We start from the raw sequence: 11,054 nt of genomic DNA, 5'->3' as shown, positions 1-11,054 counted from the left end.
CAACACTGATCAAGCACGCTATCAGCAAGGTTATCCATTTGACTGCAAACCTTCCGGAAAGAAACATCTTACTATAAATGTTACAAGGCAACGAGAAAACAGAGTGTTCAGCAGTCAAGGTCTGGACCTAGTCTCGATGATAACAACAGGACGATAATATAAAAATGTTGTTGTTGTATCAGTGACCTGATTAATATAACTATCAATAGGTTAAGGTACAAGATGTTGGCCTAATATGCAGTTTGATAGCATTAATTTGTACCATCCCAATTTCAATCAGACGTCTGTGGTTCCTGCAATTCCATTGAAACTAATGTTTTATGGCGTTACTAAGTCCTTATGTGACAGCATAATCCTGCGGTTAGTGAAATCATTAAACGCTTAGTTTAAGTGGAATTGCAGGAACCACTGATGTAAGATTTAAAATTGGAATGGTTCGAATTGATACAGATAATTTTTTTTTAGAAAACCTCATTTTAATAACTGTAAGATGTCCACTCAAAAGATTTTAAAAATCGGATAGTAAATTTTTGCTATCTGCAGCACTCTTCAGAGAAAAGGCGTCCAGTTCTTGTACAATCACATAACATCATGTAATGGGTTTTTAAACTTCTGTCGCTTTAAGACAGTTCTAATAGAAAAAAAGCAAATATTTAGAAAACTGCCTCCACTGTGGGTATAACTAACAAATAACTTAATTTATAAACATTTTTTTTTATATCAAAGACATGGTGTTGATTTAACATTCGGGAGTACGATATAACCCATCTCATAAGCTTCAATATTAACCGTGCTGTTACGACTCTCTGGTATCAAGGGCGGTAACTCGTACTCGTTCTTCAATTCCAGAATTTGACCATTCATTCTAACACTCCTGTAATTACAATGATTCCAATTCTTTAGACATTGACATTAGTATAATTATGCTGTGTCATTTTAACCCTTCTTACGCTTGCGACTCGTGGGTAAAAGTAAAAAAAAACACCTGTCTGGTGAAGTGGTCACATAACTTGGATGCGATTTAGATATCATCTTTCCAAACAATTCATAGATCGGCCGAGTTTTGACCATTGTGAACAGTACCCTTGTATATACAAATGTATTCCGTTTAAATGTTTTTAGCCAAATTTTTGTGTACCAATGGATCCTTTCGGCGTAAAAACGTGGAGGCCAATGCAAGATTTTCGGGCATGACTCTCATAAATAGGTCTCATAAATCGGAAGTCAGGGTGAACCGGATCGAAAAATCCGAAGGTATGTAATGTAAAAAGGGTAACGTATAGCTTGATATATAGTCATTGTTAAAACTTTCCATGGAATCAAATGTCAAATGTCTGAGAAAGTTGCCAACTTACTTGGAGGTCAGGTTTCTGTATTCTCCTGGACTGAAGATATAAACATCGACTGGGTTGTGAGAAATATCAGGAAAGTCAAGTGGTATGGTATCAACTCCTAGATTCATAAAATACATCGTTATACTCCCCTTTTCATATTGACTGGAGCTACAACAGATTGAAAATAATATGATTGAAATACAACTCAAGATAATCTTTAGTGTTTTTTTTATTTAATTCGGCCATTCTGCAGATCTAGCGAGGTTTGAATGAAAGTTGTATTCATAATCTTAACCAATCAAATGCTCTTTTAAGTACTGACATCATTCTTCTAGCGCTCTATAGCCTTACGGAAACAGCCGATGATTTCCGAATGCGCCTACGCCTATACACCCACCTGTTAGTATTAGTACAGTGAGCATAAAGTCTGAAATCACTGGAAACCTCCGGTACCTTTAAAACTGGACTACCAACCAATCTTTTATACAAATAGGTATTTTCTTGTCCAATAGAATTGATTTTCAAAGTTCATAGTGGCGTCTCTATGCATCATTAAGTAAAGAGACCTTTAAGGGGTCACAGAATTGTCAAATGGGTCTAAAGGGCAACATGTGGCAAGGATTTTTCAGCGCTTACGACAAACGGTGTACTGTAAATGTTCTTCTAATGCTCTATAGCCTTACGGAAGCTACCGATGATTTCCGAATGCGCCTACGCCTATACACCCACCTGTTAGTATTGGTACAGTGAGCATAAAGTCTGAAATCACTGGAAACCTCTGGTACCTTTAAAACTGGACTACCAACCAATCTTTTATACAAATAGGTCAACCAATAGTCCTAAAATAAATCAGTAGGCTACAATAATATGAATGAGTATATACTTTTCTTGCTTCAGATGCGATTAATGAGACGAGTGACGTGAAAACAACTTTGCCACACAAAGTAAAAACTGGTTTGGGATCCCTGAACTGTAAGTTAGCTTACCGGATGGGAATCCCCGGACTCTTATGCCATTTTACCGCACGGTGATCCCCCAAACCCTTATGATATCCTATCCTTATACCAGCTTACCTGATTGGGATCTCTAGCCCATTATGCTAGTTTATTATGTTATGACACCGGAACGAGATCTGTGGACCATTATATTAGCTTACCGGATTGAGATCTGTGGAACATTATATTAGCTTACCGGATTGGGATCTCTGGAACAATATATTAGCTTACCGGATTGGGATATCTGGAATAATATATATGCTTGCCTGTTTGCACCATTGTGTTAGCTTACGGATTGGGATCTCTGAACCATCATGTTTTCTTGTCGGATTAGGATCTTTGTACTATTGTGCTATCTTACCGGAATGGGATCTCTGGATCATTATGTTAACAAGCGGCTTGGGATCTCTTGACCATTATGTTAGTTTACCAGATTGGGGTATCTTGACCATTATCTTAGCTTACCGGATTGGGATCTCTGGACCATTATCTTAGCTTACCGGATTGGGTATCTTGACCATTATCTTAGCTTACCGGATTGGGATCAAATGTAGATCCCATTAAAGCATAGTTTCCACCATAAAACGTCTGTCGTAGTATACCTTGAATTCCCAGAGATGATGACAGACCGAGTTTATCTAACCATCTGAAACAAGATATACACCTATCTAGTTATATGTTCATATTAATTGTCATAAGTGCTAATCAACAGGCTTAAAGGGCATACTAAGTGTTTATCAGGCAAAAAGAGCATATCAAGATTTCAGACTGTTTGAATCTATTATTTTCTAATGAATTTTACTAAACCAAGTGATCCAAAAACAATCGAGGCCATTCCAAATTGACATCAAATTACATAAAATTTTTGTCTGAAGCTTCTTGAAAAGTATTGCAACCTATTCACTTGTCTCAATACTGTTAAATATCAGTTCAAAATGACTCCAATATCATTCGAAAGACGAGTTGTTTCAATTTCAAATATTTGTTATAACTCACAAGAAACTAGCGACGTATCTATCAGATATGTCATGAGCTCCACCACCATAAGACGAAGATGTTTCTCCCAACCAAACCTCTTTTCCTGGAGCATATTCTCTGCAGATTTCCATAACTTTAGTTAATTCTGGTCTGAGCGATTCTAGAGTCTTGACGTCGTGGAATTTCTCAACTGTTGCTTTTAGACTGTTCATATAGTAACTGAGAAAAGGGAATTCAATTAGCATGTAAAAAAATTAAATGAATGGAGTTTTACGTCCTACTTTTCTGCACCATGTGGGCTAATGAAGACGGGCAACGCCATGCAGGGTGCAATGAGGAAAGTTTTGCCAAGACAGCGGCATTAGCCTGCTCTTTTTCGATTTCCAACTGTCGGGGGATCTTTAACGTACACAGCCTGTAGCATAGGGGCCTCGGTTTATTATCCCATCCGAACGACCAGACGCTTTTTCCATGTCCGCCACTCTACTGGTGGGGAAAAATTAGCATGTAAAGTAAACATGTGTGTTAATGGATCTGGTATTCTAATCAAAACAGATGTGGACTGATTCGTACGATTCTGATGCTACAAGATGGTAGGTCCTACTTGTGTTAGGAGTTTGAGGCCACGATCCCACAAACCCCCAAAAATACATCTGACGATATAACATAACCATCTGACGCTTTCTCAAAACGATTAAAACATTTAATTATAGCAAATATGGGACCTTGAGATCTGCAATACAATGTAGTTGGACTGTTATTGTTTTTCATTTTTTAGGAATGAACAAGAAGACTGCAGTGTTTGAAGCTAACTTAGACTTGACATTGATTAGATGGCACAGAGAAAATGAACTTACTGATGCCAAGTTGAGACGTCGATAGCATTAGCTCCACCAGCTTTAAAGAACCTGTAATAAATAAGATACAACCGTAAAGACTTACTATATCTTTTAATCCCTGTACCACTTTTTAGAGTGAAGTTTTGACAAAATGTTCGTCTGCAATAAACTAAAAAAAACTCAACAAATAACTATAATCTTACTGGGTGCAATTTAGGTACCTACAATACATATGTCTGCTCAAGAAAGAAAATAAAGATGCTGATAATTTAGTGGTTGATATTTTCACAGATTCAAACACTTCATGAAGTCCTTAAACCCTATGTATTCCTTAAACCTCAAATTGACAGAAACTTACGCCGTCATATAAACATCGGATCTATTCTCCACAGTTCCAGCGTCTGGTCCTAGTAGGGTAAAAGGTGATATTCCGGCCATACTTTCTAACAGCTGTCTGAAGTAAATGAAATCAGATGCGATCTGTGGAACAGATAGATTATTCTCTCGAAATACATCCAATTCTGAAAGAAAAACCTTGCAAATAGATCAAAGTTACATCATATGACATACCTCAGTTCCTTGGACAAGTATGTTAAACTATCAACAATCAACAGCAGCGAGCAATTCTCTTTTTGTAGATATATTTACCACATTATAAGTCTCCAGAAACATAATGGTAACCAAGGCTAAAATTCTATGGACTAAATATCCTTTCGACCGATCACTAGAGGCGAAAGATCATATAATGTTGTATGAGAAGTCGACTTATTTTTTGCAGTTTACATTAGCTTGGGAAAAGGACTGTTGATTTGCCGTGTATGCCTTTCAAACGATTAGGCGTTTAGGCAATTAGGAGTACCCAAAAGAACCGAAAAATCAAAGATGAGGCCGAACAATCAAAGATGAGGCCGAACAATCAAAGATGAAGCTGAACAATGAAAGAAAAAGCCAAATCCAATTAATCAGAATGCACATTACCATTTCCTAGCTCATATCCCCACAGTTTATATCCCTTCTGTTGTGAGTATTTCAGGATTTCTATGGCATTGGTAGGATCCCAGTTGTCTCCCTTCCGCAGAAACTCGTTAAAATCAAAAATCAAATCCCAACCAACACTCCTCACAAAATTGTTCAGTTCGTCCCAATCAGCAACTGAAAATAAACCATAAAAATCATTATTCCAACTGGATCCGTTCATCGGACGTTATCGGATTTGATATCGGCATATTGTCAATATCAACTTGACACTCATTTAAAGGGGAACAGTCGGCATTTTCGGGGATTGATTTTGGGTCTTTATTGTGCTTTAATAATAGTCTGAAGAAGTACTAAAACGCACGAACATCGCATAATTCCTTCAAATATACCCCCAACTAGAAATTTCACTGTCTATTCCTATATATGTGTATTCTATTTGACGATGAGCTGTGAACACTATTACTGATTATGTAAGCTAAAATAAATCCTGTTTCTGAAACTAAGGTTTGATTGGTCGAACGGATAGTGGAAGTACTCCTTTAAGTTTCTTGGGTGTTTTTGTAATTGTCATTTTTTGTTCCTTTTTTGGATGGAGGTTGAGTTTAACATTTGAATATTGAACTATCCATATTTAGACATGCACATCTTCATGTACACTGAGTATTGGGTATTTTCGATACTTTGTTCTCTGTAACGGTTGATAAATAAAGAAGAGGAGAGTATGAAATGAATAAAGAAGCTTACCAGTCATGGAAGTATTAGTATGATTACTCTGTTTATTTAAACCACTAGTTACTGTATCATTGAAAATAACAAAATCACAGTCAGTACCGCCAACACGCACTCTATTAGGGGTTAACCCTTTAGCCAGAGTCAGCACTTTAGGGTTCCTGAAATAGAACAGAACCTTTAAGATGGTTTTATCTAATAAATCATCATGTATTCTAAATCATATCATTATGTTCTTATTGCATATAATTATGTCCATGTGTGTACAATCTGGATATACAAAAAAGACTTTTGGAAGTCTGGATCGTCACCAACCCCTTATTTCTGTTTTGCTTTAAATGAGATATGAACAGTGTGTAAGCGTTTCTGATTTCGGCACACAAAGAATTCATCAAAAATTAAGATGTTGTGGATTTTCAACCTGATCGGAATTCTGATCCTACAGCCTTCGGCTTAACAATATAGATGAGTAAGAAGTAGTTTGACTTACTGCAATTGCAGCTCTGAAAAATGTCCGAATATACCGGAATCGATGGTAACTCCGACAAATTTTGGACCGATTTGAAATCCGGAATCTTTAAATTGCTGCACATCCACATCATAACAGCTTCCGACACTGATCAAGCACGCTATCAGCAAGGTTATCCATCTGACCGGAAACCTTCCGGGAAGAAACATCTTATTATAAATGTTACAAGGCAACGAGAAAACAGAGTGTTCAGCAGTCAAGGTCTGGGCCTAGTCTCGATGATAACAACAGGAAGATAATATAAAAATGTTGTTGTTGTATCAGTGACCTGATTAATATAACTATCAATAGGTTAAAGTACAAGATGTTGGCCTAATATGCAGTTTGTACCTATTGTAATTACCTCTTAAATGGTGACGAAATTTTGCAGGGCATTTTGACTTATCTGGGACATCTAATGACATTTCGACATATGTAAAAATGAAATAAAGTGAAGGGAGTTTTACGTCCTACTTTTCTGCTAATTAAGACGGGGATCTTTAACGTGCACAGCCTGTAGCCTTGGTTTATTGTCCCATCCGAACGACTAGACGCTTTTTCCGTGTCAGCCTCTCCTACCTGCATCAGGGGGAAACCGGGTTGAAAAATCCGAAGGTATTATCTCGACCTATGCCGGGATTGAATGGTCATGTAAGTTTTTCGGGCAAAAATCTCATAACTAGGTTAGTGATTCGGGCAATTTACTTGGTTATGTAAGTTGTCTATCCATTACTAGGTCATGTAATTTGTCTATCCATTACTGGGTCATGTAATTTGTCTATCCATTACTAGGTCATGTAAGTTGTCTATCCATTACATCCATTACTAGGTCATGTAAGTTGTCTATCCATTACTAGGTCATGTAAGTTGTCTATCCATTACTAGGTCATGTAAGTTGTCTATCCATTACTAGGTCATGTAAGTTGTCTATCCATTACTAGGTCATGTAATTTGTCTATCCATTACTAGGTCATGTAAGTTGTCTATCCATTACTATGTCATGTAATTTGTCTATCCATTACTAGGTCATGTAAGTTGTCTATCCATTACTAGGTCATGTAATTTGTCTATCCATTACTAGGTCATGTAATTTGTCTATCCATTACTAGGTCATGTAATTTGTCTATCCATTACTATGTCATTTAATTTGTCTATCCATTACTTGGTTATGTAAGTCATTTATCCATTACTAGGTCATGTAATTTGTCTATCCATTACTATGTCATGTAATTTGTCTATCCATTACTAGGTCATGTTAGTTGTCTATCCATTACTAGGTCACGTAATTTGTCTATCCATTGCTATGTCATGTAATTTGTCTATCCATTACTAGGTCATGTAATTTGTCTATCCATTACTAGGTCATGTAATTTGTCTATCCATTACTAGGTCATGTAATTTGTCTATCCATTACTAGGTCATGTAATTTGTCTATCCATTACTAGGTCATGTAATTTGTCTATCCATTACTAGGTCATGTAAGTTGTCTATCCATTACTAGATCATGTAAGTTGTCTATCCATTACTAGGTCGTGTAATTTGTCTATCCATTACTAGGTCATGTAAGTTGTCTATCCATTACTATGTCATGTAATTAGTCTATCCATTACTAGGTCATGTAAGTTGTCTATCCATTACTAGGTCATGTAATTTGTCTATCCATTACTAGGTCATGTAATTTGTCTATCCATTACTAGGTCATGTAATTTGTCTATCCATTACTAGGTTATGTAATTTGTCTATCCATTACTAGGTCATGTAATTTGTCTATCCATTACTAGGTCATGTAATTTGTCTATCCATTACTAGGTCTATAATTTGTCTATCCATTGCTAGGTCATGTAATTTGTCTATCCATTACTAGGTCATGTAATTTGTCTATCCATTGCTAGGTCATGTAATTTGTCTATCCATTACTAGGTCATGTAATTTGTCTATCCATTGCTAGGTCATGTAATTTGTCTATCCATTACTAGGTCATGTAATTTGTCTATCCATTACTAGGTCATGTAATTTGTCTATCCATTACTAGGTCATGTAATTTGTCTATCCATTACTAGGTCATGTAATTTGTCTATCCATTACTAGGTCATGTAATTTGTTTATCCATTACTAGGTCATGTAATTTGTCTATCCATTACTAGGTCATGTAAATTGTCTATCCATTACTAGGTCATGTAAATTGTCTATCCATTACTAGGTCATGTAAATTGTCTATCCATTACTAGGTCATGTAATTTGTCTATCCATTACTAGGTCATGTAATTTGTCTATCCATTACTAGGTCATGTAATTTGTCTATCCATTACTAGGTCATGTAATTTGTCTATCCATTACTAGGTCATGTAAGTTGTCTATCCATTACTAGGTCATGTAATTTGTCTATCCATTACTAGGTCATGTAAATTGTCTATCCATTACTAGGTCATGTAATTTGTCTATCCATTACTAGGTCATGTAATTTGTCTATCCACTACTAGGTCATGTAATTTGTCTATCCACTACTAGGTCATGTAAGTTGTCTATCCATTACTTGGTTATGTAAGTTATTTATCCATTTCTAATTGGTCATTTAGGTTGTCTATCAATTACTAATAGTTTTTTCTATAATATGTGCACTGTAAAGCTACCTCAGCAGGTCTCTTGCTAGTCTCGCAATGTATATAGCCAAGCCCAGTAATTTACATGATACCAGATACAGCACTGTATGTTTTAAGTGAGAATTCTAAACACATGAAAAGAGAATTATATATAAAGGAATTAACCTTTTCTCTAAAAAGGAACACACTAATAAAACTACTTAATAAGAAGAGATTCTTTAATAAAGATCAAAAATAAGCATTTAATAAAACAATGGTATAACAAATAAAACCTAAAATAATACAACAATGGTCCACGCTTACAGAGGCACCAATAGCCAAGGCCTGCCCTATTTATTGATTTTACTTAAATATAGTCAAAACATAAATTTAACAATTGATTATGCTTAAGGCCTGTCCTTTGAATATAATTATAGTAACTGGGCATGATTTGCCTTATAAAATGACTGATTCCTTGTGCTCAGCTGTAAAAAGCAATCCTCACCATCCATATGAGTATTAAAAAAAATCTTAAGAAGACTAGAATATGCATAAACAAATTGGTAAGACTTGATTGATAAAGAAATAACAAAAACCTTACAAAAAAATCATCGTAACTTAAAGGTGTACATTCAAGTTCTGTTCGACCAATCATATCTAGCTAAACTTATCAGTAAGAGTGTTCACAGCTCACCTTCATAATCTGTGCTTTCTTATATACATGAGTGTTCATAATTATCTGCTTTTAAAAATTAGATTGACAACTCGACTTTTCTAAAGACTTTGTCATATAGAAAAGCAGTTAAGTTCCTAACTGGATAAAGTGATATTGCATTTTACTGAGACTGACACCTTGTGATCAGCAGTCTATATGAGTATAAAATTAAATCTGAGATTTCTCTAAAAAATAAAGAAGATTAGAACATGCATAAATAAACTGGTAAGAAGACTGGATTGATAAAAAATTAACAAACAAATGTGTGTTGTCAAAAACATCTTAAAATGATTGTAAAGAGGTTTTCTTTATGTGTATCGGGGACACTGATAGCATCAATAAATCAAAAAATATCTATAATAAAAAAGACTATCGAAAAAAAGGAGCAACAATATCTCAGCACATCCATGTAATATACTTACTATCAAAACTAGATAAACTGTAGTTTGATAAGCCAGGCGTCTATTACTTGTTACTTTATTCTACCAGTGGGTACTGATTCAGTGATATAAGCCAAAGAAGTCTGAGCCTTTTTCTTGAAATCTTAACCTCATATGATTTTAATGTTCAAGTCAATCACTAAAATCTGTTTAGAGTCAGTTTTATTATCCAATCTGTATTTCTTAAAATCTGTATGTTATAGTCATCTTTCAAGAATAAGGTCCTTCATTGAGTTCCAAAATACCAAAGACTTTTTCTATGTCAACAAGTGCATTACATTTTCTAGATTAACCTGCAAAGTCCAGTGGTCAAAATATTAAATTTTTTGAAAACCTTGTACTGTACCTATAATCTGAGATTATTTCCAACAATGCATGGATGTACATAGATATTGTTGACAAACCAATTAATAATATTATAGACCTTATACAGGCCTCATACTGAATTTAATATGGCTGACTACTGAATAAGTTCTACAGGAAACAAAACAACAATAAGTAATACTGACTAATCTGAAAAACATATACTTTATATCAACAATTGGATTGATAAACTACATAAAAACAGCAAAAACAATGAGACAGATTATAAACTGGTAGCAGAATTACAGATATTCATGATCTAGCTTTTAATTATCAGGGGTTTTCAACCTTTTTCTGGAATCTTGATCGATTCCAATAAGCTGACAATCAGGGCACATCTAGAAAAGCCGAAGCCCCTTGAGGCAGGGGGCTTGGAGCTGGGAGAGACCCCCAGAGGCCAAAGAATTTCAGATTGTATGAGATAAATTGAGAGCATTTAGAGGGCTTAAGTTTCACTTCAAAATAAGACCTTTCACAGGCATGAAGGGACCAATGGCCTACCCCTACATATACTACTGCAGACAATAGTACAAACAAGAACCACCTTCTGGAATATAGCTCAAATGAAGGAGATGCCTGGTGTTTATATTATCATA

The 11,054-nt window shown here is 35.4% G+C and overlaps 1 protein-coding gene across 1 annotated transcript; it reads right to left on the bottom strand.

Annotated features, from left to right (window-relative positions):
• Positions 1-720: 720 nt before the first annotated feature.
• Positions 721-6,531, bottom strand: LOTGIDRAFT_159759 (hypothetical protein; the record flags this gene model as incomplete). Its single annotated transcript, XM_009054250.1, has 11 exons — positions 721-874; positions 1,356-1,502; positions 1,732-1,812; positions 2,064-2,173; positions 2,864-2,975; positions 3,326-3,526; positions 4,165-4,215; positions 4,505-4,667; positions 5,125-5,298; positions 5,869-6,014; positions 6,344-6,531. The coding sequence occupies 11 exons, from the start codon at positions 6,529-6,531 to the stop codon at positions 721-723; spliced, it is 1,527 nt and encodes a 508-aa protein (XP_009052498.1).
• Positions 6,532-11,054: the final 4,523 nt, after the last annotated feature.

This window comes from Lottia gigantea, assembly GCF_000327385.1.
Source record: "Lottia gigantea unplaced genomic scaffold LOTGIsca_21, whole genome shotgun sequence".
Lineage (NCBI taxonomy): Eukaryota > Metazoa > Mollusca > Gastropoda > Lottiidae > Lottia > Lottia gigantea.
The sequence above is the reverse complement of the archived record's forward strand: the minus strand, read 5'-3'. Positions and strand labels throughout refer to the sequence as shown.